The 22554-nt window shown below is 45.0% G+C and overlaps 1 protein-coding gene across 3 annotated transcripts in view; it reads right to left on the bottom strand.

Moving 5' to 3' along the window:
* Large1 (LARGE xylosyl- and glucuronyltransferase 1) overlaps positions 1-22554 on the bottom strand; it is a 493847-nt gene that overhangs the window by 54892 nt on the left and 416401 nt on the right. For all 3 annotated transcript variants that reach the window (XM_071609558.1, XM_027940415.2, XM_071609559.1), the window contains 2 exons: positions 19520-19632; positions 17257-17382 (listed from right to left, as the gene is read on the bottom strand). In XM_071609558.1, the coding sequence (XP_071465659.1) occupies positions 17257-17382; positions 19520-19632 (239 nt within the window). The remainder of the gene's footprint in view (positions 1-17256; positions 17383-19519; positions 19633-22554) is intronic.

Raw genomic sequence — 22554 nt, 5'->3', positions numbered from 1 at the left:
TGTCTGACTAGTGAGAAATGTCACTTCCCGATTCCTTGGGGGACCAATCACCCATCATGGCTGGCTTGGGGGCAGCAAGCTGGCAGTGTAGAAGGCAGACACTGACAAGCTGTCACACCTGAGATTGACGACACCAGAGAACGCGCCCAAAATAGACTGGATTGAGGCTGGTGAGTGCAGCTGGATCTGCAGGGCGGAAATGAGGGCCCATTACCGCTCATTCTGCACATGAACACCACAAGAATACAGCAGCTCACATACATTAGATACCTACTGTGCGCCAAACACCGCTCTGAGCACGCAGCTCGTCCCAGCTCACTTTACACACCCCAGTGGGGCAAGTGGATAAGCTCATGATGCCACTTTTCAGGCGAGGAAGGTTTAGCAAACTGCTCTAAGCCACACAGCCAGAAAACAGACGGGCACCATTTGAACCCAGGCAGAGAGGGACATTAGGGATCTTATTTTTCCTGTATCTGTAATCATGAAACAACTGTTTGCAGATATGAATACCATATTTATAGAAGAGGTCAGCATCAGAAATGAAACCTCTCCGTATCCCTGGGACAGTGAGGCTGGGAGGCAATTTGGGACTTCCCAGAAGTCTGAGCTGAGCCCGTGGCCCAGCAGGAAACAGGGAGGGACGGTGGGGGTGGGTGACCAGGTGAGCTGCAGGAGCTGCCAAGCCTCAGGGGCCCTGGGGGTGGCACCCAGTTGGATGTGAAATGTCTGTGAGGGCCGAGTCTCTCTGCAGACTTGGAGTCGGCCTTTAGTGAGCCGGAGAAAACTGACAGAAATTGATTACTGTCCAGGAAACCCAAACGTCATCTGGGAAGACAGCAGAAGTCAACGTGATTAAAGCGGAGACCAGAAATGCCATCATCCATCAAGGGCACAGAGGAAAGCAGTTCAAAGGTAGACACAAGACCTGGGCACGAGGACGAGGCCATGGAAGGAGTCTGGCCCAAACCCTGGCTTCTGAAATACCCATACCCCGTGGGGTCATAAATAAAGCAAAGGCTGAGAAACCAGAGCCCACGGGCAAACACCAGGTGAATCAGAACAGGGGTCTCATCTCCTCCAGGTTAGGACAGGAGGACTGGATGACAGGACTCTCCAGGGTCCACAGAGCAACACCTTCTCCTCAGCGTGGCACATCAGCCTAACCATCCCAGCATGATCTCTAGGTAGGAGGCATCCTGGTGTTTCTTGACCTGTCTTCTACGACTCTGCCTTTGCAAACGTTTGTCCCTCCCTGGCATATCCTCCCTTCTTCTCTACTTACTGTGACTCTTTGTGTGACCTTCAAGGATGCACTCAAATGCACCCTTTCTGGAAAGCCCTCCTTGAACATTGTGGCAGAAGGTCACCTCCTGGGTCACCTCTCTCTTCCCCACTCCATTCTTCATTCCTAACAAAACACCAGTTTTGTTGGTAGATGCAATGTCCCCAACTCCTGTGAATGGGTCACGATCCATTCAAGGTTGACGTTAACCATGAAGATCCTAGGTTTTGATTTTCCAGCCTCCCTTGCAGCTAGGGTTCCCAAAAAGTTTCATAGAAAAGCATTTGATTCTTAATACAAAGGTTCAGCTGTAGCCACTGACATCCTCCTCCCCCATCACCCACCTTTCTGTCATGAGGAGAGATGTAATGACTGGAACCATCACAGCCATCCTGTGCCCATGAGGCAAAGGGCAACATGTTTCTGACTCATGAACCAATGTCTGCAACTGCTTATTCCAGAATTTTTAGGTGAGAAATTCTAAAAGTTGGGGTTTCTGATGCTTATTGTAAGCATTTCTAACATAATCTGAGGGAGATACTGTTTCCTTCTTCAGTACTCCCTAGACTCTTGCAGTTAACTCTTTGGGAGAACACACCACATGCCCTTGTAATTATTTATTTACATGCCTGCACCTGGAAGCATTGGAAAGAGAATTTCTAGGCTGGCAGAGAGCTTGACTTATTATTCTTTTTGAGTGCCACGGTGCCTGGCGGATAGTTAGTATTCAATAGCTGCCCTTTGGTTCAAGAATAGAAATCACGATGACGACATTCTCAATAATCCTCACATTCAGTCTGTCGACAGTAAATCAGTTATAAAAGCCCCATCAAAGTGGCTGCAGAATAGAGAAACAGAGCCACCTTTCCTTTGTTGAAGGGCCAACCAGCTTGTCACTTTTTTCTAGAAGGAGTTTCAACACCCTGTTACTCACATGTTTGGCCCTGGAAAGAGAAGGACAGCGCTCTCACAAGTCCTCCCCCTTGCCACTGTGGGGATTCGGATTCCAGGTAGGAAAGAGCGAGCAGACAGACCTCCCAGCCGGACTCACCATGGCTCCTGTCGGCCCTGTGACCTGCGCCAGGTTGCCCAGGACCTTGGACCTCGCCTGGGGAGGGGGTGCGGCAGCAGCTGCCCTGCAGAGTGTGGTCAAGACAGGACTGATGCGAGCATGGATACGGTGAGGCTGATTTTAGGTGTCAGCTTGATTGGATTAGGGCAGAGAGAGGGTCGCGGAGGAGATGGGCATGTGGGGGTGGACAGAGTGCGGAAGGTGCACTCTGGATGTAGGCACCACTCTATCAGCTGGGCCCCGACAGAACATCAAGGCCACTTCCTCTCTCTCCAGGAGCTAGGATTCCCTCCTCTCCTCTTGCCTTGGTCACAAGAACTCTAGACCCCCGACCTTGGGACTCCAGGACTTACGTCAGCGGCCCCCAGTATTCTTAGACCCCATGGGGCAGGGGCTGAGAGTGACACCTCCCGCTCCCCTGGTCTGAAGCCTTCTATGGTGCACTGCGCCCCGCCGGGGGCGCCCCCAGGGCTCCAGCTTGCAGACAGTGTGCTGTCGTAGGACTTCTCAGCCTGCATAATGGTGCGAGCCAACTCCCCTAATGCATCCCTCTCATCTATCTATATATATCTGATTTGTTCTGTCTCTCCGGAGGACCCTGACAAATAGAGACATGAAGACATATCACGTGTGTTCAATTACCAAAGAAATCTGGTTTAGACCTCATGAAACCGTCGCCTTACCAACCAGGAAGACTGGATGAGAACTGAATCTCTACGGGGAGAAGGAAGAATAAGAGACAAGATTTTAAATAAGGGACTGCAGACAGTCCCAGAGCCCGAGGGACCAGGCTGGGGAGCATACGGACAATATCCCAGAGATACCCAGCCAGGGCCAGGGCTCCCCCTGGCCAGATCTCAAGGAGACCTGCAGGGGGCTGTTCAGGAAGAAAACACTTCCGAGTGGGATTGACACTGGGCAGAGCCTGGAGAGTGCTACCAGGCAGGCAGCAAGGCCTTGTTCAGAAGCACGGGGTTCCAATCCTACCCCTGGCTGTCCCCAACTCTGTCGTCCAAACAAATTAATGTATTGGAACCTCCGTTTCCCAATAATTCCCTCTAATGTTAAGAGGAAATAATACTCAGAGCTGAGGATCGATGGGACAAAGGAAGTGACGATGCTGACAGTGAATTTCATGTGTCCACTTAACTGGATCATGGAGTGTCCAGCTATCTGACTCTGGTGTTTCCAGATGAGACTGGCTTCTGATTCAGTGGACCCTGGACAGCAGGTAGCCTTCACCTGAGGGCCCGGATAAAACAAAAGGCTGAGCAAGGAGAATTTGCTCCCCCACCTTTTTTATTCCTGTCCATTTGAGGTAGGACACAGTCTACCTGGGTCTCCAGCTTGTGGGAGACCCACAAGTCTCCTAGGTGGGACTTCTCAGCCTTCCCAGTCACAAATTCAGATTTTTTTTAAAAATAATAAACCTCTTCAGATAAAGAAAGAATAGTTGTATCTCTTATTGGTTCTTTTCTTCTGGAGAACCTAATATGGCAGTGCCCCCCTTGTCTGTGGAGGAAAACATTTCAAGACCCCAAGGGAAGTCTAAAACTACAGCACTGATTCCTATGTGCACTATGATTTTTCCTGTGTGCCCTGCAGCTTTGCCACATGGAACTAAAGTTAATCTGTCTTTCCCTGTTTTATCTCCTTTGTATCACTGCTGTGAACTGTGGGGCCATATTAAGTGAAATAACACCTGAACACACTGATCCACTGCAGTGCCGTGGATCTGATGACGGAGATGGCTAGTAAATGAGTAATGGGTAGGTAGTGTATAAGGTGTGGATACGCTGGACAAAGGAATGATTTACTTCCTGGGTGGGACCAAGTGGGATGGCGTGAGATTTTGATGTGCAATTTCAAATTGATGGATTATATACTTTTGGAATTTTCCACTTAGCATGTTTGGATCACAGGTAGTTGAAGCCATGGAAAGAAAAACAGTGGTGTGCCCACCATAGAGCCCCAAACAGATCTGTGCTCCATACGTGGAATCAACTGAAATACGTACTCCATGGGGAGTTTCTCCCTGAGGAAGGCTCTGCACAAGCTCAAAAGGTGCTGTCTGAAGGCCTGCACCTTTGAGAAAGTGAGGCCTGAGAATGTGGGGCCTGACTTGTATGTGAGGTGAGGCCTGGCCAAGGTGGATCTGCTACCAGTGAATCTCCTCTAGCTTTTCTATTCTCCCCATTAACTTCTGCAGCTTCTCTTCCAAACTTCTTTTTCTTTTCTCAATCCTGACAACTACCAGGTATTATATAAAAATGATGCTCTTGATACCAAGACTTTTATTAGAGGCTTTGCTCTGCTGTGGTGCATTCGGGGTCCTGGCACTCACGATGCTTTGCCTCCTGTTACTCAGGTTTCTGTTTGTTGCCTCTTGGTTTTTACAAGTCTCAGTAAAAATGAAGAAAAGAAAATTCTTCCCAGACAAAATGCATCATTACCCAGGAAAGGAGAAGAAAGCAGACCAAACTCAACTCGTTTTCCAGATGAAGAAACTAAAGGAGTGGTCCTCAGAGCAGCTTCTCTGCAGACGACCAATAGAGATCTGCAAATGACGACCAGCCTGTCCTCGTCCCCTCTCTGTAGAATTCATTACTAAAACTAAAATCATTTGCAGAATCCCCAGGGTGTCCTCTGGGGGGCGTGTGCTGAGCTGGGGAGGATGTAGGGAGGTGGATCTCACCTTGGAGACAGGTTTGGAGTCTCAGGTGAGAATCTCAGCAAGGCTGCTGAGACCCCCTGGGTTCCTAGTGCACGGGCTGCAGCCAGCTGGCTGAGTGTCAGGGCTGCCACATGAGTCACTGCTTGGGAGCCCAGCGAGGGCACCTTCTGCAGGGGTACCTGAGGTGCTTTTTTCTGTCTTCGTCCCTTTCCCTGCAGAGCTGGGTGCTTCCTTCTCCCTGTGATCCAGCGGCCCTGCCCAACCTGCTGGAAGCACATGCCACTCAGGCTGACCAAGGAGTCACTCCTGACCATTCCTACAAACACAGGCACGGGTTCAGCATGGGCACGCATCTCAAGAAGGTCAACGGGGTCCTTCTGTGGAGCCATCAAGAGAGAGGGACAGGAACTACATAAACTACAGAGTTCTAAAAGACAATACAGTTACGGTGCCCTAAGAAGAGAAAATGAGGTAGGAAGACGAAATAAGTATGAAATATTCAAAAAGTGAACAGAGGGAACTGGAGGATGTTATGCTAAGGAAAACAAGCCTGTCTCCAAAAGTCAAGGTTGAGTGCATCTCTCAGATGAGGGAGAGAGAGAGAGTTGGAGGAGAGAGAGGGAGAGAGGGAGGGAGGGAGGGAGGAAACTCATGAAAATGCACAGGAGACCTACAAGAGTAGATGGGATGAAGGAGGAGGAGGAGGGGAGGGCGTGGGGAAGGACGGGGGAATGAACTCTACCAGGTTATGCAATGTCCACGTATGAAAATCCCACACTGAATCCTGCATATATATTACAACGCACTTATTAAAATAACAATGGCATTAATAAAAGGAAGAAGAGTAGAGAAGCAGACCTGGGGAAGTGGGAAGGAACCAGGGGCAGGAAAGGGAAGGTATTAGGGAGTGAGACTGATCAAATTACATTAGGTGCACCTGTGAATATGGCAAAATGAATCCCACTATTATATATAATTACAATGGAGAGAGAGAGAGAGAGAGAGAGAGAGAGAGAGAGAGAGAGAGAGAGAGAGAGAGAGAGAACTCTTCAACCTGGCATCATAGATGCCAACCATTCTCACCTTACCCTGTTTGGCTTTCTTCATGGCTCATTTTACTTCCTGCAGTGGCCAGTCAGAGCACTCATTTTCCTGTGTGACATCTGTATTCTGCAGTAGAACATAAACTCCTGGAAAGGTCTGCATTGCCTCATGCACTGCTAACAACCCATGCTCATAGCAAGTGTGCACTAAAGACCTGTTGAACAGCTGAGCCCTGTACACTGGCCGGGTCCCCTAGAAGTCACTCTGGGCCCACAGGGCAAGCAAAGGCAGAGAGCCAGGAGATTGGCTGTGTCATTTGAGCACATGTTCCTGACTGTGTCAATGCAGAGGGGTGTGACACGGTCCTCGTACATACTGGGGTGTACTGGACTCTAAATGCATCTGTCAAACTATTATTTGTTTGTAGAAGACAATGAAATTATTCAATAACAGCAGTATAAATTGTAAAATAACCCTCACAAAATGAAACTGAATTACTTAAAGAGTCTTGCATTATAATCCAAAGTACAAAATAAATATACATGAGTCCATATGGATATAAATAAATGATTTAAAGATAATTATAAGTGGAGGAAAAGAGAAAAATGCTCTTAATGGAGAAATTCTGGAAATCAGGTGGCTCTGCAGGGGACATCCACTGAACCTCCATGATATTCTTTCCCCAAACCCTTAGCCTCAACCTCCTCATGAGAAACAAGACAAGTCAAGTTTAAGAGATATTTTATAAGCTACCCACCAGCACTCCATAAAACTACCAAGGTCAGTGATGGAAAACCAGGACATAGGAGACTAAGGGCATGTGACAGTAATGGAAAAACAGGTGAACTGCAACGGAAGCCCAAGGTTAGTTAATGGTAATACACCACCACTGGTTTGCTGGTTTTCCCAAATGTGCCAGTACCAGCTGAGACGTTCACACCAGGGGACACTGGAATTGGATGAGTGGTGCATAGGAATCCTCTCCAGTACTTCCACAACTTTCCATGAGTCTCAAATTCCTCCAAATAAAGATTTATATTTAAAAAGAAAAAATAGATTCTGCAAAAAAATGACAGACCAACAGTAAGGTGAGCTCTTGGGAATGGCCAAACAGCTGAGCTGACACCTCTGTTCCCTGCACAAGCTCATTCTTTGGTCCTTCACAAAGTGCAGAAATAAGCATCAATGAGATGGGACAAGAAACTGGCAAAAACGTAAAATTCTCAAGAGTGTTTGAAATATGGATTTACAACCACCACGGTTAGTAAAGAGCTTCCCTCTATGTGTGTTCTGGGACTTGGGATCTTTCTTCATGTTGGTTCAAAGATGCATGACCAGCAAGACATTTCAAACTGAGCCTTCCAGAATGGCGAAGGCAAGTCTCTGTCATGTTATTTTGTTGTGGTGGTTATTTAAAGTCCTGTGACAGTCAGTCTAGAAACTTCATAATGTTTCACTTCACTGGATGAAAAGGGTTTAGAAGTCTCTTTGGAGATTTCTCTCGTAAAAATGAAAGCTAGTAAAGTCCAGTAGGAGAAACACTTGCTTTTCTTGTCGTGGCAAAAATGGATAGGAAAAAAAAAATGTGTAAAAGAGAACACAGCCATGAAATGAAGTAAATTCCTTTGTCAACAGATATTACAGGAATGAAAAGTGATAGGGAATAACGCCGAAGGCTTGAAGAAACTCATTTTAGACCAGATTTCATAGGAGCTTTGCCGTGGAGTTTAGCCGAAGAACAGAGGATTCTGAGGAGTTTGCTAACCTCTGAATGGGTTTGCTTTAGCTGGAGTAACAGGAATTCGGGGTACCCGTAGAGAGCGGGTTCCCCAGGTCGCATCACTGATAGGCAAGTCTGCAACAAAGTACTGAAAGCCAGGTGCACAAATATTATTTGATGCTATTGATTTGGCTAATTTTATAAAATTCCAGTTGAAAATCTCATAAAAGTTTTACAACACTCTCCACCAACATGAGCAGCGACAAAAAAAAAAAAAAAATTCTGTATCATGCAAAGCTTCTCTGGATCACTCCTAAGGGGATGGTGTGCACACAGGTGATTCACACTTCCCTATTTTTATGAAAAAATGATTATTAGTAGTTTGGCATCTCAAACTTTAAAAAAAATGCACATTTTTAGTCTGAGTCTTTGATATAGCTGTAATGAATGAAAAAATAAGTACTTTTAGAAAGAGATTTCTGATATAGATACAGCTTTTAGAAAAATCAATGTTTGAAACTGTTTCCATGGTTGTGGGATTATAATGCCAGAAATGATGTTATCTATCAAAACCCTCATTTCTACACACTTCCAAAACTTCAAAACAAGTGATTTTTAACTTCCAAGATTAATTTCCAAATAAATAATTACAACAGGTTTTTGAGCAGGTTGTCAAAAATAAAGATATTAAAAATCAATAAATTAGCAAAACCAAATGATTGTCATCAAGAAAGACTTAAATTTGAATGCTACCAAAACATGCATGTGATTTTTGGATTAAATTGGAAAAAAAAATGACTATAAAATTTAAGCAGCTTAGTCAACAATGTACTTTCTCCCTGTTTTGATCTGCATATTATAGGGAGATATTTCTTTTGCAATAGTAATCATTAAAAACAAGTACTTTTATATAACAGGCCTTAAAAAATTCGACTATGAATTACTGTGGCACAAAGAACTATACTGACATTTTGAAAATAATGAAGGGCATTCAATAATGTCTTTCATAGATTAAAATATTAATACTAAGAATGTTTTCCCTAAAAGTAAAAGGGCTTATTATTAATAAATTAACTTAAAATTACTCAAACATGTAATAAAATAGATGTTCTATGGTCTATGATATATTCAGGTACAGTGATAGAACAGATGTATATTGAAACAGGTCAGCTCAGCAGTATTTCAGTGCTATGATCCATAAGTCAAAATCAAGCTGTTTAACAGAGCCCAGAGCCTGGACCCTATGCCCCACATTTCACACCCACCCACTTGTCATTTCTGGGGACCCTGGGATCTTTTAGCCCTCTAGGTTCATTGATGTTCCCTTTCTCTAGCACGCTCATGTCTTACCAGGATACTGCATGCTACTGTCTGTAGTGTGTGGAAATTATCTGCTGAAACTTCTGCCCCTTGGTTTGACTGTGGGCCTCTTTGAGGGCAGGAATCATGGTGATGACCTTGCCTGTCTACCCTCAGCAGGACTCCACATCCTCAAATTCTTGCACTCACACGTGGACACTCAGTCCTGGGTAGCCTGCCCGACAGAAACTTGCTCAGCAGGCCTTCCCTCCAAAGTGGTCCTGGTCTTCAGATGCTGGCCTGGATGTCCACCTGCCTGCTCCTCTTCAAGATAACTGAAGAACTAGATCAGGGACTCCTGCTGGCCTCAGATACTCTCCTCTGCTCACTGCCTGGCTGTGGACCCCTGAGCCTCTAGACTGACGGTCTTCTCCAGAATCTGGGCCAGGCCCACTGGCTTTTGAGGCCCAGTGCTAATGCTATGGACCCATACCTTCCCCAGAGGAGACTCTTGGTCAGTGGTCCCATGTCCACAGGCACCAAGCATTGTGCTTCCCTCTCTCACAACCTTGTCTTATTCAGAGACTTTGAATTTAGGTGGGGATTATTTCTTTCAGTGGGCTTCTGAGGACCCTGTCCCATAAGGTATTCTACAATTACAAAGGGTCTGTTCTGTGTTTCAACAAAGTATGCCTCTGAGAGGAGCCAAGGGATCAACAAAACCAACTGGATCTCCTACTCGGGTCTTCAGAACACAGTACTTCATACACAGTACTAGAACTCAGCTCCCCCCCATCTGAAGAAATCCTATTAGCAACTCTTAGCAGTGTTTTGATATATTCTCTGGGAAATGCTGTAGTAGGGTAATTTTCCAGGGGCCTTTCTTCTAGGAATCCTGCTGATATTTCTAGGAATAGCAACATCCGAGGCACATTGGCTACATGTAACAGCAGAGGATGGATAACTTACATCAGTTATCCAAAGCCCTGTGAGAGCAGGGCCCTGACTCCCAGGGCAGGCGCCCATTCCAGCTGTACCACAGCCAGGGCTTAACCTCAGGCAGGCCACTTCCTCCCTTTGGGTCCCTGTTTCCTCATCAGTGAAGTGGAGTGTTGGGACAGATGAATGAGAAGAGCCCGTGTTGGCTGGTGTGTTTCTGCCCACCAGCTGAACGAAATTCCCAGAGAGCTCAGGAGCGACGCCGATTTCTTATTTTAATCATACCAGACTTACGCAGGTCTCACGGGGCTGTCCTAGCTGCTTGGCACATCATCCCTTTGAAATTTCACATCTCTGTAAAGTCGCGGTCACTTGCCTATCTGGGACAGGCTGAAGAACTATGCAGCAGCCCTACAGTGGCCTAGGGCGAGTGCATTGAAGCTGTACAAGCAATTCCAAGGCACAGCCGCCGTGTGCCAGTGCCCAAACAGGGGGACAGACGGCTCCTGTTTGGACTCCTTCAGGGTACTGGTAGCAAGAGTAAGCCCAGAGATAGTGAAACACCAGGGCTCTGTGCTAAGGTCATGCCATGAAATCTAACAGGCATTGGCCTCAAGTGAAGAGATCTGCCTGGAAGGTGGACCTTTTAGATTTTAGATCTTCTCCCCCCAAACCACTGCTGCTTCTTCCTCCAACCATCCTGATCTTCCCATTCCTCCTCCTTCTCACTCTCTCTCTGGTTTCTCCCTTCACGGTCCACTGCAGTCTGCTTTGCTGAATGACCTCCAGTATGCTGATGCCCAGGGGTGCCTCATCTTCCTCAAAAGACGTGGAAACCCACACATCTCTAGGAACTGTCAAGTGTTTTAAAACTTGAGTTATGTGCTATTCTTTTATACAAATGCTACCAATGCCCTCTAGGAAAGTAGATCTTCCCCCTCACCCCCGCCAGGCACAGATGGCCTGGTTCTCTTGGGTGTTCCTTTGAGGTGTATTTGATTCCCAGTTTATGAATGGGTTGGGGTCTAAAGTTCAACCTCTGAATCTGTTGGTTAAAATCCAAACATTCTTTCAAGGAGACAATGTTGCATTCATGATTTTTGTTCTGGAGCAAGCTTGTGAAATCCACTAAATTCAAAAATGGCTCACACAGAACAGCCCTGGGAACTCCATACATCACGTATTGTGTTTCTTTGGAAAATATGCTCAGGTAGAAACTCACCCCCTGCCCCACAGAAGGCTCTGCACCCAGAGTCAGAGGTGTGGGTTGGAGTCTCAGCTCTGCCATATTTAGCTGTATGACTCTGGGCAAATCATCTGTACAGAGTTAATCTGTAGGGTCCTTGGTCTCCTGACTTACAAAACAGACTGAGATTCACCTTGTTTAAGCTTCTGTGACAATTCGGTGGAGCCATGTCTGGAACACTATTCCCACCCAATAGATCTGGAAAATGCCTTTGTATCTTTTGAGGGCGAGGATGAAACTCGTAGGGCTGACTTCCTCTGAAATGTGCTCCCTGTTGATCCCATACACATTCTTGCAGTGATGGCGCAGGTCCCATGGCTTGCCCACCCACATCTTTGTCACTGCTCCTAACTTACACATAGCCCTGGACTTGCTCCTAGCTCCAGGGCATAGCAGGGGAGGAGCGGTGGTTAGGCAGGACTGGGAGAGGGGCAGCACAGATGCTGTAGGCTGAGGAGAGGGCGGGGCCAGGAGATGAGGAAGGAGCAGTGTTCAGGCATCTGGGAGTTTGGATGTGAAGATTCAGCTCAGGTTTCTACAGAAAGCCTGGGGGATACAGAGCTGCATCACACCCCAGTGGGACAGGGCCCTCCTCTTGTTCCACAGCCACCTTCACTTCCTTATGTCACAGTGCTCAGCAGGCTGTTCTGGAATTTTCCACTTACCTGGTGATTCTCCTGAGGGCAGGAACCATGGCTTACTCGGCTCTAGGGTCCCAGTAACAGCTACAGACCAGGATGGATGCTCTGCTTGCTGTTTCCTGGCCAGTCCCAACTGTGTCTGGCCAGCACTTCATTCTCTAATGGCCCATGGAAGCCTGAGGACTAGGGCAAAGTCTTACAGACCCCATCCCTGTCTCCCTTCTCTAAACCAGCACAGGGACCCTCCACAAAGATACTCCTTGGGTCCCTCCCTATCTCTTTCAAGTTAAGACTCAGCCAGGGAAGGCTGAGTCATTAAGGCTTAGAACTGCAGAGATAAAATTGAAGGTCTTTGAAACACAAAAGACAGTGGTAAAGTCGAGTGCTCTTTCTAGGAGCCCTCAAGAGGCCTGGCTGAGATTGGGGCCAAGAATAATGGTCTCCATTACTGGAAGATCTTAAGTGATTTATTCAAGTCCCTCAGCTGGTACGAAGTAGAACTGTCATTAGAATTTACAGAATTGCTTGGCTCCAATAGACTATGCACTTCTTCCGCCTCTTCAACGAAAACGCGTTTCCTTAACTGACCTCAGTACAAAGTTCTCGAATGGCACCCAGGTAGGCGAGATGCTCACGGCTAGGAAGCTTGTCCCTAGCAGGATCTGAAAGGATCTTGTCCCTAGCAGGATCTGAAAGGATCTGCTGCAGTATGCTGAGCTCTATGCGTATTAGGAGTGAGGTGTGTTGGCTACTAAAGGTGTTTTTATTCCTGTGTTTCTCATGTAATTGGAAATCCAATTAAACACTATTTGAATTAGTGATGTGTAAGTGCAAAAACAGTTTGTGTTTTCATGAGAGGCAAGCTAAGTGCTTTGCAATGACTCAAGGAATATAAATCCCTAAAAACATTTCCCTTCCATTAGGTGTGGGTGATCCAAAAGAATGGGAGGGAAAAAAAATAACTCAAGGGTGCCCTCTAATTGCTTTGCAAGGTCTTATAGTTCTTGCTCCACTTTAAAGAAAAGGACTCCGATAACCCTACAAAATGCATAATGGGGGTGTTTAATGCCAGATAACGCACTCAATCAGCAGACCCAGAAATATGACTTATAGATGAAAGGAGAGTTAATAAAGATTAATTTGTTCTGATTTTTGTTTTAACTGACAATTAAAGCCCAGCACGGAATGGTGGTGTCCTGGTGTCTTGTTAAATAACTTCTTTCCTATTCTGAGGTCTTAGGACTATCCTCCAGACCCCCTTTAAGATAACAGTTCAATTTGGTTTAAAGTCTATAATCCATGGATATTTTGTGCATGGTGTGAGACAGGGATCCATTTTAATTTTTTCTTCCATATGGAGAATCTGGTGTCTAAACATCATTTATGAAAAATGTAATCCTTTCTCCAAGGATCAGCAATGCCATCTCTTCCCATGTCAAGTTTCCATAAGTGTGTAGGTGTTCCTGGACTCTCTTCTCTGTTCTATTAATCATCTGGCATACCCCAGAGCAAATGCTCAGGAGAAATAGATTTTTAGTGGTTACTATTTATGAGTTTTTAACATGAATGAGTGTTTAATTTCATCAAATAAATTTTCTACATCTATTTTGATATTTGTATGGAGTTTCTCTTTAATCTATTAACATGCTCAATGATATTTGTAAATTTTTTTAAATGTTAGATCACCCTTGTCTTTCCCGGAATAAACCCAAATTGGCCATGATATATTATCTATTTTCTACATGACTGCATGTGGTTTGCTAATATTTGGCCTAAGAACTTGTACATCTGTATTTATGAGCAAAACTAGACTCTAGTTTTCCTTTTTTGTAACTCTCCTTGTGTAATTTCAGTATTGAGAACATTCCGGTTTCACTGAACAGGTTAAAATGTATCTCTCTATTCCTACTCTCTGGAAGAGTTTAAGGTTGGAAATATCTTTTGATTAAAAAAAAAAGATAGGAATTATTTCTTTGTAGACCTAAAGGGACTGTTTTCTTGGTGAGGTTTAGTGTGGTAATATAACATTATAACATATACACACCCATACACACACATATATATATTTAAATCAGTTTTGGTAAATTCTACACTTCTAGGAATTTGTCTCTTTCATGTAAGTTTTCAAGTATATTGACATAATGTTGCTCACATTATTTGATAGTCTCTGTTATTCTGCTTTATGTATTGAGTTGAAAGCTCCACAAACCGACAGAGCATTTAATCTTTGCTGTATTCCTAGAACTCAGAAGAATTGCTGGCTCAGGCACAGTTAGAGACAGCGTCGATGAATCTGGATTCATGCCACCCCATTCATTTCCTGGTAAGTTCTTTCTTTCTTGATAAGTCCTGCCATAGCTTTGTCTATATTATTGGTCCCTGTCAAAGAACCAACTTTTGACTTTATTGAATAATTGGTTAATCAATTTCTGCTCTTACCTTCTTTATGTCCTGCTTCTAGTTTCCTTTGAATATGCTCCAACGTTCTTTGTATATCATCCTCTGTGGTAAACCAGGCATATTATTTTTTCATTTTTTTCTTCTCTTAATACAAACATTCAAGGTTTTCTATTTCCCTACATGTTTACTCATTCCACTAATTTTGACACATATTATTTCATCTTCATTTAGTCTCTAAGAAGTTTTCAGTTTCAATTATGATTTCCATTTAGAACCATGTGGAATTTAGAAATGGGTTCTCAATTTTAATAAAATACATATTTTTTATCTTATTGTTATAGCCTTCTAATTTAATTATATTCTGTTCAGAGAACTATGATATAGTATAATTCTGTAAAATGTACTAGGATTTTGCTTTATAGTCCTATACATGGTAACATTTTTGCAAATGTTCTATATGAGTTTGAGAAGGATGTACATTGTCTGACTTTTAAATACAAGGTTCTTCACTTGCCCAAGTGAAGTGGTTAACTGTATACTTCACCTTTGCTATATTTTTATCAACTTTTTGCTTGATCTTTCAGGACTTGGAAAGGACACATTAAAATATTTTACTACAATAATAGATATGTCCACTTCTTTCTAGTGATCTGCATGTATGTGGGTACAATTATGTTAAAATATATGAAAATTCATAAGTATATATATTTACATGCCTCTACACACATATATTTAAAGACACATGTGTTACAGCATGAAGTGCATCCAAATTTGAATTTTTGTCTTTTCCTTCTTATTAACTTTTTATTTTTAAGTGTGACCACCTCTCTCCCTACTGATGGTTTCTCTGACACCAACACAACTAGCCTGTTTCCTTTTAGACACTTCCCCTGATAATATTGTCCCATAATTTTACTGTTAGCCTTTTCAGATTACAATGAGAAGGGTATGTGGCTGGTAAACAGTGTATCCCAGATAACATTTTCTCTTCAATCTGAAGATCGGTCTTCTCATTACCACAATTAGTTTACATTTATTTGGTTATTGATATATTTGGACTTACTTCTATCATCTCAATTTCTAACCTTTTCTGTGCCCAATTTTTCCTATGCTTTTATTTTCACCTTCTTTTCTTGCATTCCTGTTTGTGTCTGATTTTATAAAATGACTGCTCCAGGAACCAGGGACAAAGGCCGACTTCAGGTTTATGCCACACTACCTTTAATTCCATATTCCCAGCCACCAGGGGGCAGCATATCACCCCAGAGGCAAATGCTTTAGGCAGCGGCTCCTTGCTTAAATCTTACCCTTTTGAACTCGCAGTCTACCATGGTTTCTGGTCTCTGTTTTCCTTACTTCATAGACAGATCTATGCTTTCAAAACAGTGTAAAAAACCAGTTTTAACCCAGCATTTTCAGGTGTCCTTTATGGGGATGGTTTTATTTTCCTCCCCTCCAAACTTCTTAGTCCACAGTATTCATCAAAATATTCCTGTTTCATCTGTTTTCCGGAAGTCTAACAAGAACACAGGGTATACAAGGAACTGCGTATGTGTTGAAAGAATGAATGATGTGGATATTTCTGTTTTAAATACTTTCTAATTTTTTGCAATAAACGTGAAATATAGTAAAAAACAAAAGTTCTTTCTTTTGGCTCTGTGACTCCTCTCATGGGAAGGAAGACACACAGAAGGAAAGAGAAGGAAGCTGTTCATAACAACACAATTTGTATTTGTGAACACGTGAGAACAAGTAAGGGTTAGGGAGGTGGCTGAGTCATGGGTTATTATGGAACTAGTGGGCATACGTGTTAGTACTGTGCAGCTGACCCAGAAAGTGCTTATGATACAAAACAAGTAAGGGCAGAAAGAGAATTCAACACACATTATGACCACAGATACGACATGGCACGCACAAGGACCAGGAGCCAACTGGAAACCTGACTGTTAACAAAGAGACTTTTTCTTTTTAAAAACTTAAACGGTAGTTCTTACAGTGTGCATGGGCAATGAATGTGAATTTTAAAGGAAGCAAACTCTTTAGGGATGTATGTTATCTACTCCTTCTCTGGTACTACTAGAGAGGCAAATCAGAATTAGTCAGGACTGTGTTCAGTTCCTGGTTCTGGAACTGAAGTTGACCATGGATAGTTGGTTAAGCCAGGGAAGATCAGAACCATCCAAAGCGAAGAATCATCAACTAAATAAATGGTGGTCCATTTGAGCCACGATTAGAATGGCTCGTTATGCAGCATTATCTATAGTGCTAGATAACTGAGGCACCTTGTCTTTTTCTCTACAGACAGATCCTACCACGGTGCTCGGTACCAAGAGAGCCATGATGAAGATTCTTGTGTCACGGTCCCTTCTCAAGGAAGGGGAATGAGATGTATGCTTCATCCCATGTCTGATCCTCCCACACCTACCACAAGCACCACAGTAGCTGTCTTTTTTTTTTTTTTTACATCTATGTCCTTAACACATTTCTCACTCCCTCTATGCCATAAGGGACTTGGAAAAGGGAAGTTATTCACATCAGCATCTACAGCGCCTGGCACAGAGTGGGACTTTGTCACTTATTTTTCACTTGACTTAAATGAATGGATTTGGGGAGGTGACTTGAACCAAAACAGCTGGCAGCAGATGGCAAGAAAAATAATCATACAAGCTGGTTCTTACTCCAGAGGTCTTTATGCTTTCCAGAAAGCCCAAACACACACACAAACACACACATGCACGCACGCACGCACGCACACACACACACACACACACACGCACACACTTTGGAGCCCCCCTCTCTTTCACCAAGCTGCACACCAACCTCACAGCCAACTGTGCCCCCTCAACCCCCAAAGCAGCTTCCCTCTGCTCCCCAGGGCACCTCACCCTTCCCCTGGGGGTGGGGCCCACGCCCCGCGAGGCCTGTCTTGACCTTACCTTTAGATCAGAAACGTCTCTGTAGCACTGCTCGGAGCGGGTGTGGTCTGACAGCTGCACATTCCAGAAGCAGGGCAGCTGATACACCAGGAAGGGGTTCTGCTTGATGACGGCATTGAAAATATCCTGGGGAATAAGAGCCAAAGCGGGGTCAAGGCAGGCAGCGGGTTCGGCCTACGGTTCTGGCTCCCGAGGCAGCACGTCCCCTGTGGGAGGGCGCCCTGGGCATCCTGCCTGGGCACAGGACAGTTTGCACCCAGGACGCTTCTCTTGCCTGTTATCTCCAGAAACCAAGCGATGATGTTTGGATGGAGATAGGGATGCCGCAGGCCGACTGGCCGCCTGAGCATCAGGCAGGGAGCTCACGTGGGGGTGGACAAGGGAGCATCTTTCCTAGCTCCCTGGCATATAATAAATGAAGTCTCTTTTCCTCCCCCCCTACTGTCCTATCCAGGAGCCCAGAGTTATCCATTTGAGCCTCCCAGGGAGGAAACTATGTGGTGACAAGTTGCCCAACTCACCCAGGGGCTGAGACAAATTATAGATCCTCCCTTCCAGCAGCTTTTTCCTGGGGCATTGGGTGGGCTTGTGATGGATGCTGCTTACTCCTACAGGCCACAAGGCCAGAGTAGGCAGCCCCCCTTTCAAGGCCAAGTCTCCCTGGTCTCTGGACCAATCCCCTGTTTTGGGCTCCTCTCCAAGCTCTCTCAGGGACCACACTTATTAACCAGCATGGATGGTGGCACCAGGAGGTGAGTTATGGGCCTTTGCTACAGGACTTGGCTGACCTGACTATCCTCACTGGACACAGTCACACAATTGCTAGCTCTGGGGGACACACTCAGTCTTGGTGACCTGACTTACAACATGAGGATAATGGATGATGTCCTCTCAGGCTTAAGAGAGCACCCAAGTATTTTTTTTTTTCTTTAACTCATTCATTATACTGTATCTCATTGTTGAAAAAAGGAAATCAGTTTCTGGCTATCTGAGAAATCCCAAATAGCAATGCTTAAAAAATAGAAAAGTTACCCTGCACAGTATCTGGTTTCCTCTGTATTAGAAAACTGCGTAGTTACGTGAGGATTCAGGCAACTGAACTTTGAACAGAAGCACGGAGATGAGCGCCATGGATTTGGGGAGGTGACATGACAAAATGCAGAGGGATCATCTCTGCATTCCCAAGACGGCCACCAACACTCCAGCAAGGTCAAAATCTATAGTGACCAAGGTCAAAGACTGGAGGCTCCTGTCTTTCTTGGTCAAAATGAGAAATGGTTTTGTTATGAATATCTGTTGATATGGACGGAGTTCAAGGATCTTTTCAGGTTGCCTGGATAAAAGGGAGGTTTCTAGAGCCAGGAAGTTTGTTCTTCCCACTTAAATGTACTTCCCTCAAGTTCAGGGTCACCAGGACAGGATCTCAGCCTGACAGGTTAGACTTATTTGCCATGGAGGCATGAAAACTTGACTAGGAAACACGTGGTGGTGCACTGGGGCCAGGGGGAGCAGGGGCCTGTCATGGCTCTGATGAAGACAGTGACCTCCTCTAGGCACAGTGGACTGACAGCGAGTTATGATCCTGCCTCAAAAAACCATGAGCTCCCTGAGACCAAGGGCTGCATCCTCATTCATCTGTCCTCCCTCTCCTGAGCATGGCCCTGGTATCTACTGTGCTCAGGGTACTATGCTAAATGAACAAACAAATGAACCAAAAGAAGAACTAGTGAGGGGAGCAGGGCCAAGGCAGCTCTTTCCCTCGGAGTCACATAACAGGTGGCAAAATAACCCAGAGCCAGCTGCTTTAAGGTCTCCATGAGCAAAAGCACGTGGGCTGCAGCAAGTTTGCATCTGGACTGTGTTAAAAGGCCTGGTTGAGCCCAAGTCTCCCAGAACTCCATTGGAGGTGGTGGAACTTTTGAGGGGTGGGGCCAAGTGGGGAGGTCTTTAGGCCCCTGAGGATGTGCCCTTGAAGGAAACTGTGGGACCTGGGTCTCTTCCTCTTCTCTTTTTTATCTTGGTCAGGAGGTGAGTGACTTTCTCTGTTCCTCCTCGTGCTCCTGCTGTGACATGCTGCCATGCAACAGGCCCTAGGCAACGTGGCCAAGAGACCAAGGACTGACACCTCAGAAACTCTGAGCCAAGACAAACCTTTCCTGTTTATAAGCTGATCGTTGCAGGTATTTGTTATGGTGACAACACGCTGTATGCTGACCTACCCAAAGGCACTCAGAATAACAGCCCTTCTAACCTGGCCACTCACCTGGTCAGCCAAGGATGTAGACAGCATGCCCATGAGCTCCCTCTCTGCCGTCAGTCTCCACATCTGCTCCCATTTCATCTTCCGCAGCTTGTCCAGAAGCAGCAGAATCACCCCTGGGCAATGGCATAGGATAGGAGAGTAAGGTAACAGTAAGACAGAGAGACAGACATACCTGCTTGGCACAGCCACAGTCTCTCGGGGACAGTGTGTGGCATAGAGAAGAGGCCTAACTACTGCTACGGATAAGTGAGCTTTTTCCCTCCAAAAGCTCACCCAGTGAGGCTTCACCATCCGGGGTACATTTTGGGGGACAAACATACCAGTGTTCAACCCGGGCTCTGCCAGGTGCTTGCTCTGAGAATAAATCATCCCTCTGAGGCATTCTCATTGCACGAGGAAGCACCAAGACCCCCAGGGCTGCAGCGAGAACCAGTGGGGTGGGTGACTGTGCCTAGCCCCTTCTAGAGCTGGACTGTGGTGATGGCCGCAGCACAATAGGCCGTGGACTTCACGTCACTGAACTGCACCATAAATGCAGTTAAAATGGCAAACTTATGCACGCTTTATCCCAACAGTGACAGTGACGATCCCAGCTTGCTCTTGACAAGCAGTACCTTTATACAAGTGCTCGATTCCCCCTGCCTTTTTCCCTGGAGGTAGGACACTCTTAGTCAGTATGGCCGATACCTGTGGCCTAGGTACGACTTATCTTTACAGACAGAAACAGCTCCTCTGTGACTTTATTTGTCTTTGCAAATCTGCTTAACAATTATTGACAAGTGTGGGTCTGGCCTCAGTGTTTCCAATGGCCAGAGGGTCTTCTCCGGCTCATGCAGAGCCAGCATGTGTTTCAACTTCAGGTGAAGGCCATGCTGATGTTGGGTCTTTAAGATGAGCTCTAAAGTCTTTGGCCTCACAAGAAACTAATAATAGGAGCTGGATTCTTCCTCCTTCCCACCTTCTTAGGGTTTTTGTGGGGAGGGATCTGGGTGAATTGGGAATGGTACAGGGAGGGAAATTTCCACTGTTTATCCTTTGGTATTTTAAAGAATGCTTGCACAACTAAATATACTGCTCAGGCCAATTAATTAATTCTACAATTAATTAAAATCTAATTGGGAAGCACATCTTGGCTTAGGCAAGTGGCTTAGAAACAGCTGTCTACCAACAGGTTCAGTCCAAATGTGCAGAGAACGCCCAGAGCTGAGAACACGAACAGCCAAGAGAATGTCCCTGCAGGCCACTGCAGTCGGTGTGGCGGATGGAATGGTTACACCCAGGGGCTCCCCAATCAATCCTCTTCAGGATGCTTAGCTCAGCAGAACAGCCACTGGAGCAAACTCCAGGCGGTTGAAAAATGAACTCAGTCGATACCTGGTACATACATTTCTAAGGCTGTAGGAAGACTGATTTCCCCAAGTCAGACATAAATGGTGACTCTAAGACTTTTTACTTAATCAAGTGGCACATATTTGGAGAAAAAGTATATTCACCATTGAGTGAAGGGTGTTTGGTTGACAGAGTTGTACTAAAACACATGTATGGTGATGGGAAGAATTCGCAAGTCAGAAGGCCAATTTTATCTATCTCCTTTGGGCTTCATTAGGGCTTCTGCATATACTACTTCCTTAAAACCCCCAAGCTCTTTACAAGGTATTATCATCATCCTTAGTTTATCAGTGGGGAGGCTGAGGGGCTGACTCAGACACTTGTCCAACTCACAGTTTGAAAGTCACTAGATCAGACTCATTCAGATCTGCCTGACTTTAAGGCCAGTGCAGCGCCTACCAGTCTACACCCTGTAGAGCCAAGGAAGGCTGATTCTCAGTTCCTACATGTGCCAAATGAGGAGAGTGCTGCTTGCCCTACACTACTCAGAGAACTGGCATGCCCTTTGTGATAGGCTGGTAGCCTTTACCCAACAACTCTACTGGAGAAAACCAAAACCTCCTCATTAGAAGCGCATGCCAATTTCCATTGTGTAAATACCCCCAGTTAGGGTCATTTCAAGAGAGTTGTGTGATGTCATTGAACACGGAGCTGGGAAGGAATGCAAGACAACTGGCCCTCCTGAGCCATATGAGCAAGATCTAGCACACCGCTGAAACTGTTCCCCAAATATGGACATATTTTTAGAAACAGTAAAATTTGCCACAGATGTATTATTTGATTGCTTCTTCGGGGAAAAAGGAAAGACCTTTACAAGTTAAAGAGAACATTGTGATGTAAGTCACTGGTGATTGATGCAAAAAATAGACTCTAGTCAAATGTGTGAAAGAGAATTTCATTATATCTTGTTGCAAAAATTAATTCTAATTAGGTTGGATCAAGACTCCAACATATAGAAAAAATGGGGGAGGGGATTTTAGAAGATCTAGATGAACATTTTAAAGACTCCAGAGTGATCCACGGTAGATCTGCCTGTCTCTGGGGGCTGAGTTGAGAACTGATATTTTTAAATGGTGCTAAGACTTGTTGAGCCTAAGTGCCAGATGTGACCCAGCACTGTTTGCTAGACTATTGGAAAAGGGGTGGGGTCAAGAACAGAGGACATCTCAGGCCACAAAATCAGGCTGAAGCTGGAGCTGGGGGCTGCGGTTGCCTTTGATAAATAATGTCCAGAGGACTAAATGGAGAAACACAAGTCTGTTATCCCGGTGACCGAGACTTTAATTATGTGGTTTTAACTTACTTTTAAAATGATAAGTTATTTCAAACTAAGAGAAACTGATGTAAAAAACGCACAGAAACTAATGTAAAAAATACCCACCACTCAGAGATCTTCCAACTTATCCTACCTTCTCTCCTCCACGGAGGCAACCAGATTCCCGTGGTTGTTGTGCTTCATGTCAATGCCTGGTTTTATATTTTTATTCTCTATGTATATGACTACAACCAATATACGTTGGTTTTGGTGTTCTGCATCACCTATTTCCCATTTTGACTTGACTTTCCACCCATTGTTATCTCTTTAAGATTTAATCATGTTGGGTTGTGTATCACTGTGTGTATATATTTTTTTAAGAGAGAAGACA

This window comes from Marmota flaviventris, chromosome 3, assembly GCF_047511675.1.
Source record: "Marmota flaviventris isolate mMarFla1 chromosome 3, mMarFla1.hap1, whole genome shotgun sequence".
NCBI classification, from domain to species: Eukaryota; Metazoa; Chordata; class Mammalia; order Rodentia; family Sciuridae; genus Marmota; species Marmota flaviventris.
This window is presented reverse-complemented; position numbering and strand designations above follow the sequence as displayed.